Below are 25,895 nucleotides of genomic sequence, written 5' to 3'. Positions count from 1 at the left end.
AGTACGCAATGACGGTGAGTTTCTTCTTTAAAGAAATCACATGTGCACTCCATGACATGTCCTGGTCGATTACAACACCAACGAATTCGGGATGAGTGCAGTAATGTATCGACTGCTTCCCATTGATCGTTATGTGATATCGGGACATGGGCTTGCGGGTAAATGCAACCACCCCGCTTTTGTCGCCGTAAATGCTCAGTCCTGCTATCGTAGGCATGACCTGATCGCACTGGCCGCTTTTTGAAGTCGTATTCGTAGCTGAGGTAGACTGACACCCGAAGCCCGCAGGCAAATGTCATTGGCATAAATGCAGACGCATAAAAGTTCGGACCAGCGCGTACATGTTCGATTATAGGGAGGTTGAAAAGCGTGGGGCTTAGCCCCCCACGAGTGAGGGACAGGGACGCCACGTTTAATTAAATGCTGCGATGTGAGGAGCAGCTGGCAACTTGCCTGCTGCTACTCGTATACTGTGGACTCAACTTGGAGTATGCTGAGCCAGCAGCAACCGCACTCAAACTTCTCCAGAGGTGAGGTACATCTTCAACAGGGCTAGCATTGTTTTCTTGTTTCTCGCATACTTAGGTGCTGAGTTGATTTGTACTCATGCCCTTAATTTTCTTGGTAAAGCTTGGACATGCAGACAGATATGATATTTTTCTTATTTTTAATAAATTTTCTTTGTTAGGTATTGTGGCCGCCAGGTCCTTCAAGTCCAGCATTAGAGAAGAACTTTCTGCAGTTCCGATAGGGCTTCTATGAAAACTGGGAACTGGATAAAAAACACCTAAAATAACCTGGGTTGTTAAGGAAGAAACCTTCTTTCTCTTGAGCAAAACATTACGGGGTTCTCAGCTGCAGTGGGTGTATTTGAATAAGTTGTTTATGTGCTCATATTCCGCCTAAATTGGGACCCAAAATAATTTGGAGACCACTGTGTGGCAAATATCACAGGCTTGGCTTAAAGCATAAAAACTCAGATTTTAGATAAAGAAAAGAGGACCTAATAGCATATGCAATGTATGCACTGTCCCCTTGACCGCACGGCGGCGCTAACTTCGCTGTGCCGCTGACTCAATTTGTACGGGTAAACACTGCCGCGCGGACAGCACATTCCCCCACGCAAAACACGATTTGCGGCGTGGTGTTGGCAAAACATTTGTGTGGGCGGTGTTTCTTTTTCTGTGGGATTCGTGGGCTTGCAAATGCTTGTCGTAAGGAGTAGCCGGCTTTGTTTTCGCTTCAAGATGTCAGACTGCGCGGTTCGTGCTTCCTACAACCGCGGGCCAAAAACAGGCCGCATGATGAAACCGGACAAGCCGGGTTTTTTACTGTTTCAAAGCAAAGGCGGGGGAACTGCTCGAAGATGGTATGGCCGCATGCAACGAATTCACAAAGAATGTATTGATGGGGCGAATCAGTACCAAATCTGCGGCGCACCTTTCATTGCAGGTGAGGACGATGCAATGTTGACGCTTTCATCTCACGCCGCGCCACATGCTTGAAACCTGAAGTAGTGCTGAAACGTTCACTATTAGTTCACCCAGCATACTTTACGGGTTATATAAACCCACTGGTGCGCGCATAATCAAACTGGGATATTTCGAGTGTTTTAAAGTGAACATGCTGTACAAGGCCACTGGTAAATATGGGCTTCCAACTATTTATTCGCCTTCGACTGTTCCCTGATGACGACGCCTGTTCCGCGAGCTTGTTCTGTTTCTAATTTCTGTTTCGTGTACATCAGAAAAAAAAAAGAACACTTGGAAACCATCGCCGGAATCTTCGTCGTTCCAAGTGAGCGAATCATCGCCGCCGCACTTAATTTTAATACATGCATACCTCGCAAGCCCTTCAACCCAGACCGTTTGCATAATCGCTCAACTTCGTTGGGAGCCGGGTTGAGGATGGTCACACATTCAATGCATCAGAACACTGTTTCCAGAGCTCCTCAACGTCTCTCACACTCCATAAGAAGCGCGCAGCAGGCCTTGGTGGCATGGTAACATCAGCGGCTCGTCGCACATGCCACAACCACTTACAACATCGTCGGAAGCTTCGGTAGAAAACTTTTCGTAACTCCAGCTACGGTCGTTTGAAGCAACACAAGAGATAACGAAACGGACGCTCAGGGATGACTCCAAGCTAGCGCGCAACGAGTCACGTTATCCACGCTACTGGTTGCGCGCCTCTCCAACCGCGCAAATAGAATTGGCTCCCCCGCGCAGGTAGCGCCAGCGTGCGGCTGAGTGGCCAGTGCATACTCTCTATAGAATACAGTACAGCATCAATATTAGCATCATGAAGAAAATCAATCGCGCCTACCCTCTTTTCCAGGTAGCTGTTCAACGTCAAACCGCCACGGGATGCAAGTAAGCAGACGGCGAAAGTTTCGCACTAGCGTGCACTCAAAGATGATGGAGTTGGGTCAAAGGATGCGGAACAGTGAATCAAGCTAGCGGTAGGTATTTTACTTCTTTTATATGAATGTTCTTTTGGCAGACCTTCTTAAATTTGTACTTTTTCAAAGCCTATTGGCTATTTGTCGGGCTAAATATTACGATAGAAATAAAGTTTCAATATATAATTATTGAAGGTTTACATAAGCACTTACAGAAGGCAAGCATTCTGGGTCTTATTTATTATTGTCCTTTGACATAGGTCAATTTCTCGCCTTAAGCCATATTCTTTTATGGCACCATAAGATCATTTTAAGAGGACAGCGTAAGCATGTTTACATCTGTACCTAAATTAGAGGTCTGCACTTGGTTTTGTGCAAAGACCTGATGTCATCCCCACCTCGAGAAATCTTTGAAAAGGCGCTTTCTGCCCTGTTGGTGTTGACAAACCTCAGAATTGTGCAAGCTGCAAAGGAAAAAAAACTAGCACAACACGGGTCAGTGTCGGAGAAGTAGTGATTTACGGCTCTATTTTGGTAAGTATCTGGCCAGATCATTTATGCACGAGATATATAAACTTGGAATAACCATAAGCAAAATTTTTCAGTGGACATAGTGCTTACAAAAAGACGTATCACCACTGCTCTTTAGCCAGCCGGTCATCTTATTTATTTTTGTCGTGCTTGGTGCTATAGCATTCTGCAGCAATGAAGCAATAACTCGAGCAGTGAATTTACCAAAACTGAGAAATATATTACCTAAATAAATGACCTTACCGATATGACTGGAAAATTTTAGCAGTTTTAATTATTCCATCAAAATAGATTTCGCACCCTAGCAGCCACAACCTAGTCATGCCCGTGATGCTTAAAGGTTATACCGCACAAGAAATGCTGTCTTGGGCGCTAAGTCGGGCTGTGCACAGTTGGCTTTACGCATATTGGGAACATTCAACCACCTCAGCAGCTGCACACCAGGACGGCCTGCCTTATTTGCGTATTTACATGTATTTTATTCTCTTCGGATTGAGCTGTCTAGCCTTATTATATGCCTTACTAAGATTGCATCGTTTCTTGGGCGCATGGTAGACATAAAAAACAAGCGTAACAGAATTTAGTGGCCCTTACTGATGTTGCACGTTAAAGAGCCTTTGATTTTAGAATCCAGTACAGGTGACACACAATTTCCAGGACATGAAGGTAAAACGCCGCTAGAGAGGAGGTCAGGCGAAAAAGAATCACAGGACCTCACTTCCAGCACCATGTACACTACGCTCATAGGTGCTGTATTTTAGGTGTCTTCTAGCTAGACCAAATGTTTGTTAGATGCATCGACCACTTTTTCCCTGTGGCTCTGCAGACAGGCAGGCTGCCAGCAACAGGTTACAACAAGTCCACAAATCAAATAGAATGAGGTTTAAAACAAGCACATAGTTGCTGTATTAGGCTGTATAGGCTGTGTTATATTATTGTATTGTGGTTGTATTAGGCTGTTGCTGTATAGCGGCTGTATTAGGAGTGACGATATGCTGCACCAACGTAGGCACAGTATGCTTATACGCCTCGAGTTTCGTGATCGCGGCGCCACCTGCCGACGCTTCTCCGCGGCATTTACGGGATGAGCGTTGCGTGGCTGATAGGGGCTCATGCAATGTTTGGGATCTCTTTCGCTTCTCTCCGTATTTCCACGCCCTAAACAACTTGTTATGGTGACGTCTGTAAGCCAATATTACGATTAGGGCACTTCAAAAAACAGTTGAGTCAGTGCTCGAACGCCAACAAGAGCTACCCGTGAAGGCGGTTCTGCGCGCTTCTTGGACGTTCTTGCGGGCATTAGCGACGGCAGCAGCATATCGCCACTGCCACCAAACACGTCAGGCACAAGTGAATCCTATTGTCGCATCGTTTAGACTTTATATCAGCGCAGTGAGGTTGGTTTAGTTTTGCATTTTGCAGAGCGGACAACAAATGCGGCTTGGTTTCGAAAGAAAAATACGTTTGGGGGATGTGATTACCCAATACATGACAGTAACGCGTTTTCATGGGAATATAAGCCACGCGAAAATGTTAAGTACATTCAAAGGCTGTGCGTCGTTAAATATGTGCCCATTCACGCCTTATAGCAAGAACCAAGTTGGGTTAATGAAACTAAGGCAAAATAAATGGTCCGCAACTCCGGGAGAAAGGGAATAGCTCGTACGAGAATGAAAAAACCCAGCGTAGCTTCGGAAATGCTAAAGAAGTTCGCCTAAACTTAAACCAGGTAGGCCTCACCAGACAAACTAGATGCGAAATACGCTGCTATTTCGCAAGACATTGGGAGGTGGGGGGACGCTTGATTATCGTTCTGTTCAAATGTGGAGCGACATCAAGGAATAAACGTTTGAGTAATCACACACACAAGCTGCGGTTCACGTTCCCTTTGTTTTTCGACTACAAGCAACGGCTGATCACTCGGCGGACGCATTTTTTGAAAAATACAGAGTAGGCAGTTCACAAGCGATAAAAGGTGTCGTCGGAAGAGTGTGGTATCAAATAAGGCCATCTGATTTCAGTTTGTTCTAGATTCTGCAGGCTCCCTGTGCCATATGACGATGTATTGAAAAAGAGTTTAGTCGCGTACGTGGATTATTGTATCAGCCCGTCTCCACGCTACTTGCGGATGATAAATGTAACAGATGAATTTTTGCGAGTGCTCACCTCACGACAAGAGAACCCTGCATTAAGTTTTTTGTCGTGTGCTGATTCCCGAGCATATTTTGCATTATCCGTGGCACTTCTTTCGTAAAGTGTTCGTGAAATTTATGCCGCACTGGCTTGTCCAGGGTAGTGATCAATATCTGACGTATGATGCTGGCGAGCCTAATGCTGTCAGGTATGAGTGCTCCGCAAGATTATGCAAGCCCACACTGACATAAAACTGATTTACTTCGCATTGTATAGCCGTAGCACGACCATCTGAGGAAACCCTGCTTACGGAGGCACTATTAGTAAATTTCAGGGCAGTGGATTGACAATCAGCTCTGTGCGTTAGCCGGTTTCGCGGCACTGGCTGCGACATACACGTGGCGCTTATACAGACCCGATGAACCACACTAAGACCGCGTCAGAAACATTCACACTCTCGTAAATACAGCACATTTGCAAATATAGTGACTGCTCCACATAAACATGTATTTCCAACGCCTACAAACTGTAAATATCAGCCGTGAATGGGCCACAAAAGCAGCGGTGACAATGGGGAGCGGGCCAAAGCCTCCCGCGGCTGCTTTAGAAACGGGGCGCCAGGGGGATTTCAGTGGCGCCCCTGCAGGCAGCGCTCGAGGCATATAAGGCAGAATCCCCCAAATAGTTGGAAAATAGGATGCACTTAAATGCATATATCAAAATTCCTGCAGCATTTGAAAGAAGGTTGCCTTTTTCTTTTAATTTAGCAGCTATAAATTTGCTTTGAAACCAGCCTTTGAACGGTTAATTACCGAGCTGAAGTTGATTATGCAACTTCTGGCTGCAATATTTTCCAGTGTTTGCCTGGCCAAGTGAATAAACTATAAAACAATCGAGGACCTGCTGCTTTTTTCAATATTTTGGTGCCGCGAAAGAAAGTGTCGTTTGCGGTATTTTTAGAATATACATCGCCTGGAGCCTGTGAACATGCTACTGTGTAATTCCGTTTTTTATTCCAATTTAAGTTACTGTCAACTTGTTTAGAGTACTTGAAAGTATTCCTTTCTACATTGGGTTTATCGTTCTTAAAACATTGTTTTTCACTACGTCTACAACGTAATCTATAGGGAGCCAACTAAGGACCTTTTCCTGAAAGATGGAGTGATTAAAATTTTCAACTTGTACAATAATCGCTTGAATAGTCGATTTAAAGGGGCCATGAAGACAAATAGAAGTTTGTTTTATTTGAAAGATTGGTGTTCTATAGTTCCCTCAGCGCTTGTCCAACGGCAAATAATGCTTTATGCACTGAGAAATTAAACACTTTAAAACTAAATTTGGATTCTCCTGCTGAATCGTGTGTTTCGGGACGTCTGCGATTACGTATTCAGTGCCAGTCTTTAAGCGGACATTAGTAGGCCGACTAGGGCTGCGGTGTACGGCGGAACGCCTTGTTCACAGCCAGTCCTCCTAGATGGCACCACAGTACCGCTCAGGACCGCTGCCCCGCCCTCGCTCTGGTGTTGACCGGATTTGCACGTGGTTTATTTTTGTTAAGGTAGGCAGTAATCGTTTCGTGAAACATTGGGTGTGCTCGATAAACTACGTCACGTACGACAATGTCGCTTAGCCACTTGGTCAGTGTTGTGTGAGACAACCCCAAAGTTCCGGACTGCGCTGTGCAGCTGTAACAAGCATAGTGCGCGCAGTACGCACTGGTGTGTGCTTAGAAGCACACTTAGAATGAGCTAGTGGGCCGCATGGCCGTTCTCTTTTTTCCCTAATTACATAGCTTACTTGAGCGACGTTTGCGTTAACAGTCAGGGTAACTCGAACAAGGCAATCTTTCAAATGAACCAAACCTGCATTCTGCCTTTGTGGCCCCTTTAAAGCAGAAACACTAATAAACCATATTCGTAACCTGGCTCTGTTTCGACAACAAAAAAAGAAACAACTACAATTAAGGAATAAAGAACCTAGACTGGTCTCTACGGCTTGTTTTAATACTGGGAAGGAGTGGTTACATTATACTCTGCCTTCTCGTTTAAATGCGTTTTAGTGTGCTGATTTTGACGTGTAGACATGTTCGAAGCACCAACTACGTGCCATGTCTGGCAAAATATGTGGTTAGTTTTTTTTTTTTCTCGTCTTTTAAGAGCGAATGCTCTTTATAAGCGACCCCAAACCATCCACCGCCGGCGTCGGCGGCGGCGTCCGCAGTGCTCTTTAAAGAAAAAACAGCATCCGGCGCCAGGTTTCGATCCGAGGACTTTGCGGGCCGCAGCGCGACGCGCTACCGACCAAGCCACAAACGCGACGGTGATATCAGTGTTAGACGCGCCTTATATCTTTAACGCATTCAAACTACGTCGTCAGCGGCGTGCGTTGGCGACTCAGCGGCGTTATAGCGGCTTGATAACTGCGTGGTGTACACGTGATACTACAAACCCGATGGAAGAGATGGAAGAGAAGGCGGCGAGGGGGTGGGCTGCGGGGGCCGAGCGCAAGCGCCGCAAGCGGGCCGACAACCGTGCATTCGCACTTTCACATTCTCCCCCTCGGGGAAATGCGGGGGAATTTTTTTGTTCGCTTTCTTGTTGGCTTATTTTTGTGCACCCGTTGAAGATAACAGGAATTGCGTGTAATGCGAAGAAATGCATTATTAGAAGCTCTTTAGTGTCTATTTTTCTTGCTGTCTTTGTTATAACTGAGCTCGCTTTGTCACGGCGCTGCTGTTGAGTAGAAAGGGGCTGCGGCCTTGTCAAGATGTCTATACTACAGCTTTTTTCCCCACTCCTTTTTCTGTGTCTCTATTCATGGAGCAAAGAAAGTTGTAACATAAATAAATATAGTTTTAGGTTAAAATTTTTGTTAAGTGGCTTTTTGCTCTTGTTTTTTCTCTCTCTTTTTAGGTGATGCCCCGGAACACGGCTGAGAATTCAGTTTGTAAAAATAAATTGTATGCATTTGTGTTCAACCCAACATATGTGTCAAACTTTTGCAGTCAGAGCTACAAGCTTTGCCTGCGTGCATGCATATGGTGAACACGCATGATCAAATATACTGGGCTGGCATCGAACGCCTGTATTTTTAAGCGCGAAGCACCGTAGGGGCTCTAGTTGTCGTCGTCTCCTGTCGTCGTGGTAAATCAAGTTGTCAAACAATGGTAAAAAACAAGTGCATAATGGATAAAACCGGTTCAAAATGAAGGAAAACGATTCAAACTAATTTAAAATACAGGAATAATGAGTATCTAATTTCATTAATAACAGAAATTGGTAAATTCCGTCTCAAAATTGGCTTGAAACGTCAGGTTTTCTTCTGTAAAGCATACTTCTTAGCATGCTGCGGCGTGTGACAGGAAGACAACTTACGGCCAATCTGTCTCATTTAATTGCTTCGATCCGGTTCAACGCAAGAGAGGGTGCCACGGCCTCAGCGAACCCGCGATGGCTGCTCTCACCAGCGCTACTCCGGCGCCCAATCAGCGCGCGTCCGTGTGGCAAGATCGAGGCAACGGCGCGTGCTGTCGCCAGAAACGTTCTTTTCTGCGATGGACGCTTGCCCATTAGCAGCAGCTTTACTCTGGGAAACACCGGCGCACACTGCATGCTTCGCCCCTCCCAAGGTATCACGTTGGTGTAGATGGCCCTGGATTTTTAAGCGCAGAGCACTTTAGGCGCTCGCCTTGTCGTCCTAGCTCGCTCGCTCGAGCCAAGTATATAGAGCACCAAGGCGGCGTCCCCCGGTAACGCTGTTGTTCGCGGCGTACCCCAGAGGCTTCGAAAGCCAAGCGGTTTATATAGTCATAAGCGTTCGAAAGTCGTGAAACGCTGGCACTTGTCATGCATCTTCCCGTTGTTTAGCGCAAAGAAAACTATAGGTACATTTGAGGACAAATATGCGTAATTAACCGCCAGCGCCCGCGTTCGTTTAGTTAAGGACGTCCGTTGGGATAGTTTTTACGATAGTAAACGCAAAATGTGGAAGTGCAACGCCGGCACGTGCTTGGAGAAAAGCGCAAAGAGAACAGAACTCCCGCTGGCGCAGTTTTAGGCAGGGGGCGCGCGAGCACTACGAAGGCGGGAAATTTGAAATGTTGTGGGTGGCAGCAGTGAGCGTATAACGGCGCTGCAGCTCATTATGGCGAATCACTGCTCTGCACTTCCGACAGCTTTCTCGTTGAGTGGAGCGGCTTTAATTATTTTCGACACCTGGTCACTCAAGCCTCTGCCCCGGCCAGACTACAAGAAAGAAATATAGGAGCCGTTGTTGGATAAACTAACCAGCCTGCATTTCATAGCAGCTGCAACGCTAATTTATAAATACCAATTACGGCATTGTTACCCGAGAGCGGACACCTTTCGTACGCGAGTTACAGTTTTTTTTTTGACAGAACGGGTGCTTTTTGTAAAACTGGGAGTTACGGAATTTCAATTAGCAGAAAACGGCCACCTTACATTTTAGCTTGCACGGAAGTTCCGTAATTGAGGTCAGCGAGTCCGTACTACGGATTTTCAGTAATGCTGAAACTGTCCGTTTTAGAAATTACGTGTAGTGCTCGGCAATCAATTACCTTCAGGTTTTCCCGCAAACCGTAGAATTTTTTTTTACAGTGTACCCAACCAATAACACACAAACCATTCCACTGATCATCCATCTTCATAGAATTAATTGGCACGATTTTTTTTCAGAAACCACTGGATATCGAAGCGTTCTGCATAAATACCATTATGCTGTTTTCCCTGGCATGTCTTTTTATATACTTGTTTTCAATTAGTATTATTGAACGTTGGAACAAACCTGCGCATTTCATTGCAGAGAAACAGCAAAACAGGCACTGGTTGTGAACGCACTCAGGATATGTAATTCGCAGAATGAAAATATTTATGCACATTGTGCGCATGCTTTCTTTGTCTATGCAGATTCGTTTAACTGGTGGTGAATGTACGTGCTTGTGTATAAATTTTGCATGTACCGATACGAATGTGAGGTGTGCGTCTAAAGTACATCACATGCTCTAGTTTTTTATGGTTGTTGTAAAGACGCTCGTAATGTGGTCGACAGTAGCTGTGCGTAAATAAACCAATAAGTACGTTCTTCATTAAAGCTCCCTTTTGTTGTAGAGCGTTGTCTCCAATCGCATTGCGCTCATGTTAGAACACTCGAAACTGGCAGGAGTAGCTTTTTAAGTGGAATTTTTCGCTGGGCGAGTAGATGTATAGCTTAAACGAAACTAGAGCGCAATAAAAAAAGAATAAAAGTCGACTGCATGGGCACGTCTCCCCTCAACATCATTTTCTTTTTTTCTCTCTACTACTGCGCTCTTGTTACGTAACTCAACTAGGCCTTAGTATTAGGTAAAAAGCTAAATGGCAAGCGCAAAATATAGACAAATTTTCTTTGCTGTTGTCACCCGAGACTCACACAGTGCACCCCATATCATACACGATCTTCTTGGCGTGGAAACAAATCGGTACTGTTTAAATGTGAACCCAAATTTTCTCACAATATTCGGAGTCGATTTTGGTTCCTTTATTGTGTAGCTGTTTTGTGTTTATTGTGTAGCTGTTTCAGCTTTCGAAGGACTGTATACCTAGCCAAAAAGAGTTTGTGTTATAATAAACAGCATGAACACAAAATATATATAGGCGAGACTTCTCAAACTGCTGGCACTGGTAGCGCGGCTAGTACATGTCGATATTATTGAGCGCAGAGGAAACCTTAATAAAATTTGGAAAAAAAGTATAAGTGCATAAGTACATACTAGACTGGTTTTTACTAGACCAAATTAAAGCAACCGGGTTAAGAAATGGCGCAAGAAAGAGGCCCGATCAAAGCGCGAGAACAAAAACGATGAAAAAAATGCTAACCCTGGATACGCCAAGAGAAAGCTTGGTTTAGCCTGGTTAAGTACTGGTTTCACTTGGTTAACTTTTGATTTAGCTGTAATTATTATATTTAGGTATTCTCTCATCATTAAGCCAGGTATGGCGGCTGTGCTTTTCGTTGTGGTCCCGCTTCCGGCGTTCTGTGAGCGGAACGGCTCACTCTTCCTTAATTAATCTTCGACGCTAGCTTCGCGCGCTTGCCATTTCCGACCGTCTCCAGTGAAGCAGTTCGCCGGGTGATACCTTCGGGGTGGTCAGACGCCACTTGCCGACGACGGCTCAAGGCCTCCTGCCCACGCACAACGCACAGAGAAGACGGCCCGGCCTCGCTCTCACCCATGGCCAAGTTCCCGCTGACTAGGCGAGCGCGGCGCTCCTCTTAGCAAGGCGCGCGGCGAGTCACGTGGTCAGGCGGCGACGCAGCTGCGGGCAGCGCATGCGCCAAGCCAGCGGTGGCAGCGGCGGCGGCGGAGCTCCGCGCGGTGAGTCACGTGATGTGTTGCCAAAGCTACGGCGCAGCTGCGGTCATACGATGAAGAAATATCTGGCGACGGCGACACTCGGCTCGACTGGGTTAGTAAAGCTTTGCTTTAAAAGGCGCTGTCCCGCGCTGTCGGCTCCAGCGGCAACCAATTACTACGTTCGGGTGGTTTAAACCGCACTCATCCGGCCAACCCTGCCCGGTTGTCCTTCAGGTGAGCAAAAGAGAAAGATAGATAGAGAGAAGCTGCTGCCGCTGCCCGGACCGCGCTTCTAACCTCACCCAGGCAACATAGCCTACACTGTTACACTCCGAGGCAATCCCTTCGTTCAGTTTCCCCACAATGCACTTGACTGACCCATTCGTGCCGCTAACAAAGCAAATTCGGTGAATGACGACGCTGTGCTTGGCCATGTGACTCAAAATTGCAATCTCCGCTGTGGCACTGCGCAGTGCGGAACGTCATGCTTTCATTGCGGGGCGCAACTACCGGAGACCGACCTTTTTAGTCAACTCGTATGCTGGGCATCGTTATCCACTTGTTGAATCTATGGATTTCTCCCCAAAGTGTGAAGAGATGAAACTGAACCACAGGATTGCCCTTCAATGCAGCTACTAGAACCGCCAAATGGTTCCACGCACTGGCAGCAGTAAAGTGCACTCTAAGTAGAATAAAGAGTACATTCTAGAGTACACTCTAAGTAGAGTACACTGCGCACTGAGCAGTGCCAAGGCGCAGATAACATTTTTTAGTCAAACGCTACGTACATCTCTTTCATTCGCCGGGTTTGATTTAATGGCAGCATAAATTGGTCACGAGTTTATTAGGGTGACCCTGAACGACGGGATCGTCTTGTTGTGTACGGTCGTTCACCCGTTAAGATTACTTGCTTGTGCAGTCTCAGACCAAGAAGCTCGTGAAAATGATCTGATACTACCGTACTATACCGACTCGTTTCGTCAAACGAGATTAACAATCACTCGCAGCAGGTGTCCGTACGCAATTGGTTGGTTATATGCTTCGCATCCCCTCAGCAAGCCTGCGAGTGCTACCTCTGCCGGAATATTTTGTGGCCGCTATATGTGTACACCCACAAATATTCATCCGTGAGGAATGGGTGGCACGGCGACTTTTTTTTCAAAGAAACAGAAACACACGAAATCACACCACCCATAATTTAAACAATAATGAGTAAATCCCTAGGAAAATACTGCTCAGGGTATTCATTTTCCAGCGTGATTCCAGTTTCATTTATGATGGTGCTACTGTACTCACTTGCATTAGGCAAACTGAAGACATGTGGGTTGTGGAGATCCCCAAAGTCGACCTTCTGCAAGCAGCTGAATGGCGGAGGAAACGCATACACTGGGCCACTTCTGTGCGAACTTTAATGTGTAACGATCAATCAAAAGGTATTTAATCATAACGCTAAGAAACAGAAAAACCGGGGTATCAGCTTGAATACACAAATTTCAAGATTTAGCACAGGAACAACGTTCCTCATCAACAAAAACGAAGTGATGCATCCTTACTTTGTAACCGTGTGCGAATTTGCGCTCGGTCCATGAAATCTTTGTAGGGTTCCACAATGACATGTACAGTTGATGCAGAAATATTAACGCCGCAGGCCACATTATGTGGACATTAGTCCTCAAGCAGAAATGAAGGGGTGTTATGAAACGGATTGGTCAAGGTCACGGGATGGAACAGACAGACCTCATGGAGTGAAGGAAACCTTATTAGACGTACGTTTTCTAAAGACGGGAACCCCATCTTAAGAGGGTGCCCATTTCCATCTTCGTTTCGCACAACCTGGACACCTTCTCCGGATTTAGCAGCTTCTTTAATCGCCCATCTTATAAGTCACCGGGCTCTTGCGTACAGCTGGGTCACCCATTTGAAACGATAGAGTAACTGTGTGCATACGTTGCAAGCACAATGCAAGGCCGCGTGCGACACGAATTACAGTATTAGCGAAATGCCAGCTTCTTCGGGGACATGGGTTTCGTGTAATAAAACTCAAGCGTTGACTGTTTTGGAGGTCGAGATTGGAGGAAGCGAGGAGCTATAGAGACGAGAGTCAGTCGACCGAGCGGGGGCAGATGCCGAGAGACCTTCGCGAACTATACGTTTAAGTAAGTGTATTTAAGTATTTTTCTCTTTTTAAGTAAATACTGCTTGCTTGCTTGCTTGCTTGATTGATTGATTGATTGATTGATTGATTGATTGATTGATTGATTGATTGATTGATTGATTGATTGATTGATTGATTGATTGATTGATTGATTGATTGATTGATTGATTGATTGATTGATTGATTGATTGATTGATTGATTGATTGATTGTAGGGTTTTACGCGCCGACGCAACGCAGGCGGATCTTTAACGTGCACCGAAATCTCGTACACACGGGCGTTTTTGCTTTTCGCCTCCATCAGAATTAAAAGTGACCGCCGCGGCCGGGAATCGAACCCGCGACCTCGGGCTGAGCATTTAAGTAAATATTGTATGACCTTCAATTTGTACGTCTTGAATTTTAACCAAATGTCATCGTCAGTAGGTCACAATGAGTTTATCCCACGACATCAAGAGCCATTGATTTCCTGTGGCTAACTCATCGGGAACTTCATCGGCGAACCGAACATGCTATCGTGGCGGCAGGACAAAACCAGTCGCTACAGCGTATTGACAGTTCGCGCGTGCAGACATGTATGTACTCTTGCCTTGCGTTGTAATATCCAACTGCGTGCAAGCTTGCACGCCACAGCCACAACTTTTAAACTGTTTCACCAAAGTTTACGATGAGGTAACTACACCATGCACCCTATGAAACTACCCAATGTCAGTCGGCATTCAAAGCTGCACTACGTATTATCGTTTTTGAAGCTGCGGTATCCGCGCATAGAGTGCATATGTAGAGTGCTGCCTGGAAACTTGGCATAGAAGAGTTTCAACTGTGTGTGCGCACGACCAGCGTATAACAAATGATGGCCGCTATTTGCCCATACTTTCTGTGCTTCGTGACGCGAGCTGTATGCACTACGTGGAGCCAAACGTCGCTCCATCGCATTTCCCGCGACTTCGAAGTTTGCGGCTATAAAGTGTAATCGAAAGTGCATGGCAGAAATTAATTTATCGGTTTGGCGGAGCCAGGGAAGCAGCAATCCCACAAAACAAGTAAAAAAAATGTGGTTGATCCCTCTTCCATAGGAACCCGTAAAACACGAAAGTGAAATGTGCCTTCACAGGAGCAGTTTAATGCTTATTATGCCTCGATATGAAGTTGAACGTGTACATCGCTATTTACATTTCGTCGGTATGGCACTGTTACACGCATCGACGTTAGACACTGGATTGCACACGCCGGAGCATTGCGTAAATCCGACTGAAACCACAGGAGCTCCCAAACCATCAACTAACTAAACGGGTTATTAGCGAATCATTTGGTGAACACACGGTCCGCTGCAGCGAAAGGAGCTGCGAACGGTGCCAGAGCGCGACGTTCGGAAGTCGGCGTCGATCTTACCCCGCGGTCGTTGCCTTACAGGCTTCTCCGCAGGTTAGTTACGCTGCGCGTCTCCCGTACTCGTATACGCGGTGGCATCGAGGCGCTCATTAGCTGTCATGATGCACTACTTCGCTTCGCCTCTCCTAGACGGCAGCACCATCTGAAGGGGAGGATATAAGGGGCGTTTGTCGTCCTGTTTATGCGTCTGTTCATAGCGCGGTGAAAGAGTTCGTGGTTCAAATACCGGCGCAGCCGCGTCAATCGAAGTTTTTCTGGCGATGTCATTTCCGTGACGGATATGACGTCAGTTACATCTTGGTGGACCCCACCATAAAACACTTTCGTGTTAAAAAGAAGCTGGCGGTAGTCCTTTGGGGTCGGAAGCTTCGCCGCCGCTGCTTACGACGCTGTTGCTATGGCTATCATATAGTCGCCAAAGACCCCGTGACCCACGTCACACTTTCCGTACTTCTCGGCAATAGCCGCACTGATGGTTCTGTCCTGTGGTTCAGCTTCCCCGCAATGCACTCAACTGACCAATACATGCCGCCGACAACTAGAGCTCGGCAAAAGACGATGTCGAGCCTGCGATTGGACTCAAAAGTTGGGTGCACGCTGTGACATCACGCAATGCAAGCTCGGCGTCCTGCAGTACGCAGCGCTACAGCGCAGACCACATTTATCAGCTAAATTGTATGATAATCACTGTCATTCGTCGAATTTGCTTTTCACGAGCCATGGATTGGGCAGTGCAGTGCAGTGCACGGACATACTTCGCAGTATCACCGATACGTCACACAAATGCGGTGGCGATGGCGTCAGTATGGCTGTCAAAATTGATTGATTGATTGATTGATTGATTGATTGATTGATTGATTGATTGATTGATTGATTGATTGATTGATTGATTGATTGATTGATTGATTGATTGATTGATTGTAGCGTTTAACGCGCCGACGCAACGCAAGCGATGAGGCGCGCCGTAGTGGAGGGCTACGGATTAATTTTGACCACCTGGGGATCTTTAACGTACGCAGAAATCTCGTACACACGGGCGTTTTAGCTTTTCGCCTCCATTAGAAAAGTGACCGCCGCGGCCGCGAATCGAACCCGTGACCTCGTGCTCAGCAGCGCAACGCCTTAGCCACTGAGCCACACTCTCAAATCGCGGCGCGAGCAAAAGCCCTGGTATTTCGGCTAGTAGCGATGACCGTCAGAATAGGGACGGCGTGAAAACCGTGCAGATTCTGGCGGCTAATGCGTACAGTTTTGCGCTTTATTTGCAACCGTGAAATAGATGCCTACGTATACTTGTATTCCTCGCTTTATTATAGACACTTGTCCCTGGCGCACTTCCGAAGCCAAAGTGCACCATCATTGACATCTTATTATATTCCTGCATGTCAAACTGACTAAAGATATCTGTAATTGCCTTCTGCATCACTTAAATGCGCGTTTTTTGCAAATACTCAGCCACAGCTAACAGAATATCTTTATCGGGGCTCCTCGAGAACTACAGCTAATAGGTTTCCATGTTTCTTGTTGAGACTAATATTTTTTCTTGTTGAGACTAATAACTGTACCACGCACAGGACTTCTTTCTAAAACATCAAATGATGAAGAAGAACAAGAGTAAAGACAAACAGAAGCTGACCCGCAACTTGGATACGAATGAAAGCCTGTGTACTCACATGGGCTCTTCCGGTCGTATGCGTCTGCAGTAGCAAAAAAGAAACAACATAACACCGTTAGCACTGACGCTGTCGTAGGCGTGAAAAATGGCAGGTGTACGCATGCACAGGTACGTAGTGGAGCACAAACCCTCGAGAACGATGCAATTAATTCAAAATTAATCCGGAGCCCTCCACTACACCGCACCCCGTCGATTGCGAAGCGTCGGCGCGTTAAACCCCCCAATAAATCAATCAACAACGACGCAATATGTTTGTCAATTGCAACAAATATTCGAGCCCCTTTAATTCGGTCAAAAGCATGCCAACGAAAGGGGCAAGTTTTCAGGTAGTTGTTCGGTGCACCACAATTCATGAACGCACAGGTGTAAACTATAGACAACCTGATAAAATTTACGGAGCCGCAGTCCCGATGGCGAGAAATCACACTAAAGAAACCCCGGTAGGTCCACTTTGCTATGAGGCTCCAAAGTGAGAATCGAAGTAACCAAGCGCGCAGATTCGGCGAATAACTAGGTGGACAGAAACAAACAGCCTGATAATGTATATATTATCATCATCATCAGCAGCAGCAGCAGCAACAGCCTGTCTGCGCCCAATGCAGGGCAAAGGACTCTCCCATAGATCTCCCATTATCCCGGTCCTGTGTTACCTGCGGCCAATTTATCCCCGCAAACTTCTTGATCTCGTCTGCCCACCTAACTTTCTGCCGCCCCCTGCCTTTAGTAAGTTTGATATGCAGGAATACAATAAGGTATCCATGATGATGCCACCTCTAGGGATCCACTCCGTTACCCTTAATGACCTTATAGACGTCTATATCTATCTATCTATCTATCTATCTGTCTGTCTCTGCAAATATATATATATATATATATATATATATATATATATATATATATATATATATATATATATATATATATATATATATATATATATATATATATATATATATATATATATATATATATATATATATATATATATATATATATATATATAGTATCTTTCCGATTCTAAACACCCTCCCCTACTGTCCCGTAAAAAAAATTGCAAAAACAGTTTGCATACCAATGTAAGAACCCTCTTTTCTGAGCAACAATCGCAAGGTAGTTTTAGACGACTGGAAGTGGGTGCGGGTTGACGTTGTTGCCAAGTAATTTATGAAATTTTCAGTTACAGACGACTTTAACGGAACAGAAGACAACCTGCTTGATGATACTGAGACCGGTGGCCCAAGCAGCTCAACGACTCGAACGGTAGTGAGAGTGACTGAGTGTCAGGCGGAAGCGGGGGGCTCACCGTCTGTAACTATTTTTTTAATGTTTGCCAAATAAAAATTGTTCCTTGCGCCCGTGTCGTCGAGATACAGTTGCGAAAAAAACTGGCGGTGGTGGTCATAATTCAGGTTTTTCGAATCTAAGCATTCTATATATATATATATATATATATATATATATATATATATATATATATATATACATATATATATATATATATATATATACATATATATATATATATATATATATACATATATATATATATATATATATATATATATATATATATATATATATATATATATATATTGTGAGCACCTATCTGTGCGCTAATATAAGGCCACAAACATCATCATGTCATACTTCATCTGCTTCCGGCGACCATCCGCATCATTATTCCTGGTGCTGGAGTTCTGGGCTGCCGCTCGGAATAAGCGCGCTGTGTCGACTGTTTCTCAGGTGTCCTTCCTGCGTGAAGGCTGTCCTTGACGCGTCCCTGACTGAGAAACAGACGACATATATATATATATATATATATATATATATATATATTGTACAAACAGTAAGAAGCACAGTCTGCGATTAGGAGCAGATGTATTGCGGAGATATACGCGCCACGCTGGCTTTTTCGGGTTTGAATTAACTACGAGAAGAAAGACCCGCCTTGTGGACATATATCCAGCTAATGCAACAGTATAGTATACGCATACCCCTCTTTGCTCGTGAGCGGCGAAACGAGAGTCTCCACCGTCAGCCACTGTCGCTTAATATTCTTTTCTTTTCATTTCCATCTTCAACTTCCCTCAACCCCCTCAACCCCCTTAAAAACGCGTGCCCGCTTCGTATCGCATTAGGTTTGGGGGTAACGGCCTGGGTGCACTCGTTGACTCATACACTCGAAACTCGATCTAACGAAACGGGATATTTCGAATACCGGGCCAATTGCATCAACTTCTGACGTGTATGTATATATATATATATATATATATATATATATATATATATATATATATATATATATATATATATATATATATATATATATATATATATATATATATATATATATATATATATATATATATATATATATATATATATATATATATATATATATATATATATATATATACGTCAGAAGTTGATGCAATTGGCCCGGTAAAAATACCGTAGAGCGAATAGACGAACGGGAAGCAAACAAACATTGGTGATGTTTCGTCTTGGGCCAAGCCTTCGTCAGAATAAAACCCAAGCGCACGAGCACAAGCTTATAAGGCGTCAAGGGCCAATCACAGCAAAGACGGTTACACGTGCTGCGTGGTACGTCAGAATAGCTGATAGATCTTCAAGAATGATGTGCGATGCAATATTAAAACATAACAGGTTTTCACAGTGACATGTCATTCATGGCTGTAGCAAGCTAAAAAAATTGGAAGAGAGGGTGCAGTACAACAAAACAAGCATGCAATTACAATGCAGAGTGGAAAGAGTGCAACCGCAACATTCCACCAATGCGTCACTCTAAACAATATAAGATGGGGCCCAAGAAACTGATAGTGGAGATTAAACATTAAAACTGTAAACAATATATATATATATATATATATATATATATATATATATATACGCGCGATGCCTGGGTGTGTTGAGTGTTTATATAGAAGGAACGAGTGTTACATATATTGAGGAATTTGTAAGTACGCGGAATTGGCGTACAACAGAGGAAAAGTATTCTGTGATTGTAAAAGACCCACTCTCCAAATACGTCTGCAGCCACAAGGCAGGGCCGAAGAGGAAACGCGTCCGAATAATATAAGAAAAATCAATTTTAGTGAGCGCCGCCGCGCTTCTCTCCTGCTCGGTAGCGCCCACAAGCTTCCCGTTGCTCGTTGCTTCCACTGCTGCTCCCGCTCTTCCCACGCGCGCGGTAACCGAACGGTCGCGGCACGCACGCACCTGAGCAACGCGCCGAGCGGCAAAAGCCAGAAACGGCCACAAAAGCGAAGCTCCTCAGAGTGGGGCAGTTCGCGGAGTAATTTTAATGAAAACCGAGGGCGTGGGAGGGGGAGGCTGTGATCGAGGTGACAATCGGTGGAGCAGGGGAAAACTCGAGCGGCGCCGGCGCGCTGTCAGGCAGCCAGTATATGGGCTCGCTAAAACATCGACTGCCGCGCTCGTATCCCGCTTGCTGTGGAACCGGGCCCACGGGCCCCGGCTTTATTGGCCGCCCTCCCGTCGCGCACGGCAGGGCAAGGTAGCGAGGGAAGGCAGCGGGAGTGGCCGTTGCTCCGATTCTCATCTCCATTTCGCGCGCACGAGTTGGTCGTCGCGTACGCTGCGTCGGCGCCGCTTCAATAGGGCGCCGCGGGGAGCAGCAGCCGATTGGGGGAAGAGCGCGGCGCTTCGAACGACTGCGCGGTCGTCTTCTGTCCCTGCGTAGTTGGACGCAGCGCCGACGTTGGCGCGGCAGAATCGAGCCGGCTCCCACGCACGGCTCCCCCATTATTCCGATATCCTAAAGGTAAACAGAAATAACTTCGAGCGCGTACAGCTTAAATGCAAAACTCAATCCTCCGGTAGTAGCCGACCACACGGTGCGAGTTCTGTGGACCCTCCGCTCAGGAAGCCTATATATATATATATATATATATATATGAAGTCTGACTTCGCCACTGCCGCCTATCTTTCAGTGAGAGGATCGGCGTAAGTGTAAGCCCTCTAATGTTACATCTCTCGCCGATCGTGGGCAGAAAAGGCCTACTTCCGCCAATCCGCATGCCTGCAGGGCTACGCCTCGTGCGGGAGTGGCCATCGCGCCACTTTCGGGTTCCGTTCAGCCGTGGCAGTGCTGCGCGCAACTGCTGGAACGGCCTGTAATCTGCCGTCCTCCAGCTCCTCTCTGGGGGCGTCGCGAGGCGTCGGCCGCCCGGGGCCCTTCGCCGAGCAACCAGGGGTCGTCGTCGCGGGGCCTCAACTTTGGCGAACGGAGGGAGGCGAGACAATGGAAGACGCCGCCGCGGCCCGACTCGCCTTACCTCTTTTCCCCCAAGGAGCTCCCCGCGACGAATTTCCGCCGGCGCCGGTACAAATTACCATCAAGAAGATTGGAGAGCGCTGGTATTAAGATTCGACGACGAGGAGCAGAGCTGTCTTCATCTCTTTTACAAGAGGACGCAGTTTGTTCCAATTTGTTTCCGCCGCCCTCAGTCGGTGTCACTTCGTGAGGGGCGCCCGTTTAGGCGCATCGACGTCACTGCCCTGCGTTCTCTTCTGGGCTTTGCGCTCTCCCAATCAGTGGCATAGGTGTGCTCCCATGTAAAGTTATACATAAAACGTCCACGCGCGTGTTGCGCCTAGGTCTAAGAAATAAAGGCGAAAAAAAGGCTTTGAATGTTGCTTGCCTTGGGAAGGGGGAGGGAAGCAAAAAAAACGTATTAAGTTGTTTGTGCTAAGTATACTGAGTCCACACGAACATAAGAGGCGAATACAATGATTTGATCACGGGAAGCGTTGTCCTGCACACTTGAAATGGTTCAAGGCCTCTCGTCTCTATTACCTTGTAGACCTGTCTGACCAGTGATGTTCTGTGCGATGAATTTTCCTTTTCGGGGAGTTCTCGGCTGCAATATGTGCCAAGGGAGTAAAAGGGAATCTTTAATAGATACAGGGAATTCTAGGAGTGTGGAGTAAAACAGAAAAATAATGTCAGTAAACTGGACATCGCATTATTTATTACTTCGTTTTCTTTCAAAAAGTTCCCTTAACACTTCGTCAGATATATGTTCAAATATCCGCAGTCGTGTTCCGGCAAACCACAGGCTTCCGAGACCGCTTCCCATCCAGTTCATAAAACAGGAGTGAGCATAGACGAAAGAAAACTCCATGAGAAAGAGCTAGTAAAGAGTGAACCAGCGGCGGGTGGAGGGCTGAAGCCTGTTCGCATCTATTCCTGCGCAATAGACAAGAATGGCATTTCGGGTGCGCCTTAGTTTCCGTGCTGTCAACAAGAGATGGCTCCAGCAGTCGCGGCGCTGAGATAAAATTACCTCAATTACCCAACAATGTCACGTTCCTTTTCATACGGGCAACTTTAATTTAGAGTAAGAAAAACAGCGCAAACGTTTTTCTTAGTTTAACAATGTACCAACTGGCCCGTCAGCATACCCTTCTGGAATTTAATTTAGAGCTTTAGCATAAAGTAAGCAGGCTGTTCGGTACAAAACGTGAAATGCATAGTCAAATGCTGCTGAGTGTCAGATGTAGTGGAATTTAGTTCACATTGAAACTCTGATTCTGTCAACGGCTTCTGCGCCAGGATGGCTACGTAAAGTAGACATAGGTAGCGCTGCCTAACGCCCAAAACTGAAGCGGAATCGACGCGAAGATCTACCAGTTGCAAAATGAGGATGCAGGGAAATTTGAAGGGAATTCTTTAGAAACCTGCGGGAAAAAATGCAAAAAATAGGGAATTTCTGAACCTACAAATGAGAATTTTCCTCCCCAGTACGGAACATCACTGTGACTGACGCGTTTCTTCTCGCTTTCTGTCTCGCTTTTGGCGTTTCTTGTCATGAACTATGAATCATGCGGACAGAGCTGCCAGCTCATTTGCTTAATGTATTGATGGTTTGCTTGCTCGTACATTAGTTTGTTTGCCTGTACTATATTATGTGTTTCCTTGTTTATTTGTTCATTTGTTTACTTATTTGTTCATTGATTTATTGTTCGGTTGCGTACGTCCGTTGCGTTTGCACGTTATACCGAATGCCTTCGTAACGGCCACATGATTGCCTTCGTAACGGCCACATTCGTAACGGCCTTTGTGATGATTCGTCCCTATCTATGAAACAACACGAAGGCAAACTGCTAATGAAAAGAAAGACGCGCGTTTCTCTACAATCACTGAGAAAAATCGCCTGCAGTACAAGCATTTGAGATAAAAAGTATCGACGTCACAGCGCACTGTGTTTTAATGTGATGCTACACGTCTTCCGTAGCGTATGCGCAATGCATTATGGACATGAAGGCTTGCGTGGATGACACAAATGTGGCTGAGGCACTGCAGCTGCGTCAAGGTGTTTTAGTTTCATAAAAGACCAGAATTTGCGCGTCAAGCAGAGCAAAATCAGGCTGTTACGGCTTGAGGCGAAAGAAGCATGCCACTTTGCTGTAGTAATCTGACATTAAAGAATGTTGCTGTGAAAATCTCGGCTGCCAGTTTGTTCCTCCACCCTCTTTTCAGCTTTGTCAAACAACCTCCTAAATTGTTCAGTTACCAGCAATATGTTATGCCGTTTGCTGAAACACACACAAGAATAGCTATCGCACGCAACGCATTTTATAATAAATAGCCGTGAGATAAAAATCTCCACTTTATCGCTGAATCAATACTTCGATTCTTTGCACCTTCCTAAACACCCATTCAAGACATTTTCCCATGCACTTAAATAAAGCTGCGTAGATAATACCAGGGAAATACCACAAAAGAGGTACGACTAACACACACACACACACACACACACACACACAAGCACGCACGCACGCACGCACAAGCTTCCGATACGACAGTTTCCAAAGAAGCTACCACAAATGCAACCAGGTATTGCAAGACTGCAGCTGGACATCTGTTGCACTCATAGCCTGGATGTTAGAAATTCTGTGATTTTATGCGTACATGACAATGCTCTCTTAGCTTATAAAACCGCATAAGCTATCGTACAATCATGGAAGAGGCACGTCACTAGGACGCATCGTTGTAAAGAAGTCAGACTGGTAATCAGTGTTAAGCACAAGGTTTAAACCCCACGTTTAAACACATCTCGTGAGGCTCCATGTGGTACACTGTGTTACGCCCACAGAGGGAAGAAGGAGACGGACGTGCGTAACCTAGTGGAAGGTTCCGAGGGAAGGACAGACGGGCGTACTAATCGTCAGACATCTGACCCCGAGTAGACGCGGAACGAGTGACTGTATCAGAATTATTATAAGGCCGCAAGTATGTGCCGGTGGTGCAATAGCTATATATGCTGACAGTTTACACTCATTATCCATCTTATTGTGAAACTTCTCACTGCCCAATTATAGTCAGTCTGCAGGTGCAATCGAACGCTTCCTCATTGAACCACAACTACGGTCCCATTTATTCTCAGACTGCAACAAGATTTTCTTCAGCTTTTATTTTCTGCGTGTCAAAGGGTGACGTAAAGGACAATGGTGAATTTAAAAGGCTGTCTAATGTGCCTCGACTCCTTTTGGGGAACTAGAATGACCTGGAAGCATAAGCCGAGTCGAAAATTAAGCTGTCGTTACAAAGTCGCCGTAAATTCATGCCCCGTCCTTTGGCATTGTTTGGAGTCTATTTGTTCGTCTTTTGTTGCTTTTTTCATGCTTTAGCATGGGCTTCACAAAGTTGCATCATGTATGAATTTTTATATGTGGAGGATACCTTAAGGGCTGCAGGAGGTTGTTTGACCTTGCTTCATTGGCGCAGCTTTTTGAAGATGATTTCGGCTCACAGGGAGCTTAAAGTTTTTTTTTTTTAAATTTGAGGAACTTATGTCTGCTTATACTTATATATATACTTATGCTTATAACTAGGAAATACTTGTGAACTTATTCGTCGCGTTTGCGCCTCTTTCTTCGCTCCCATTTTAACGTTTTTTGATTCAAATTATTAGGCGGAGCACGTGGAAGCTTTCTCGCAGCCAGAGCTCTCTACTGTGTGAGTACGAGAATGTGCTTTCACTCTAATTAACCTGCTGTTGACGATGCTCTTTCAAAGGTCGCTTTTGCTTACTAGGGCGCAAGGTGTCATTTTTTGGGGGGGGGAGGGGGGGGGAGGGGGGGGGAGGGGGGGGGAGGGGGGGTTGCACACCCACGACGACTTTCTCAGGGGAATGTGCAGTGGCGTTGTTTTTTGTTTGTTTGTTTTTTGTAGCGCCTTCGTCGCATCCTCGCTGAATCTCGACGCATTCGCTTCCTTCAATGAGAACCACAAATAGCTAACCGAGTTGGTTATACCCCCAAAACGTGAGGCAGAAAAGTTTATTCTTTGGTAATGAAAATTATCTACTAAATTTCATTGCGCCGAAACAATACCACGTCACCAGGAGTCGCGAACCCAATGACCTCGACTCAACTTTGCTTTTCCGACGGCAACAACGTGAACTTAAATTGCCTCCCCCCCTACCCGCCCCTACCATCAAAAAATAGAAAGCACCCTGAAAAGAGCCGCAACCGAGACAAAGGCCGTATACTCTCGTTTTTTTATATAAAAACTGTAGTTCAGAAAGTCGTGCTTTTCAAATGCGTGGAAGCTCCATACGGCTCAGCAAGTTTACAACCGGAATGTAATAGTAAACACGACGAAAGATAAACAGGGCCGTACGGAATCTTTGGCTCTCGTCAGAACAGCGCAAATAATAATACACGTGAACGCTACAACGCAGAGCAAGCAAGGTAACTCGGGAACTGTCCTGCCCTTACATTCGGCACCAAAGCTACCAAGGGCAGTGGTGTGAATGAAATGAATTAAGGCCACAGTCGAGTAGCCATTGCGCCCGCCTCAAGCCATTCAAGGCGAGGCTCTGCGCTCCATCTCACTGTAATTTATTTGCACTCCCTCTCGAGGGGAGATACGCTCTCTAATCCCGAGGTTAACAGAAAAACTGCCCGTTAGAACCGTAGCGGTCTAATCTATTTTATTTATTTTCCCGTTGGCGGAAGTCCACTGCCGGACGTCCCCGACGAGTCCGGCCTGCGGAAAGAATAAGACGGCGGCCCCGTTGTTTGACTTGCCATTAAGGGGGGCGACCCGCGAGGAGGGCACGACGACGAGTGTACACACTTGTTAAACAAAGTGCGCATGGGAGAGGGCGGACGGGGGGAGGGGGAGCGGCGGCACAGTGTAGAACTCAACGTGCGGGGCGGAGAGAGAGAGAGAGGGACCCGTGGTGGGGGGGAGGGGGCAATTA

At 45.9% G+C, this 25,895-nt stretch overlaps 1 protein-coding gene across 3 annotated transcripts in view; it reads right to left on the bottom strand.

Annotated features, from left to right (window-relative positions):
• The window catches only part of LOC144138479 (pituitary homeobox 3-like), a 234,308-nt gene that overhangs the window by 136,694 nt on the left and 71,719 nt on the right, over positions 1-25,895 (bottom strand). For 2 of the 3 annotated variants that reach the window (XM_077670793.1, XM_077670775.1), the window contains one exon: positions 16,637-16,660. The exons of the other annotated variant lie outside the window; for it this stretch is intronic. In XM_077670793.1, the coding sequence (XP_077526919.1) occupies positions 16,637-16,660 (24 nt within the window). The remainder of the gene's footprint in view (positions 1-16,636; positions 16,661-25,895) is intronic. 3 annotated transcript variants of the gene reach the window in all.

The sequence above is a fragment of the Haemaphysalis longicornis genome, unplaced genomic scaffold, assembly GCF_048455015.1.
Source record: "Haemaphysalis longicornis isolate Haplotype H1 unplaced genomic scaffold, Haemaphysalis longicornis Haplotype H1 scaffold_1, whole genome shotgun sequence".
Taxonomy (NCBI): domain Eukaryota; kingdom Metazoa; phylum Arthropoda; class Arachnida; order Ixodida; family Ixodidae; genus Haemaphysalis; species Haemaphysalis longicornis.
Note: the sequence above shows the minus strand (reverse complement) of the source record. Positions and strands in the feature narration are given on the sequence as shown.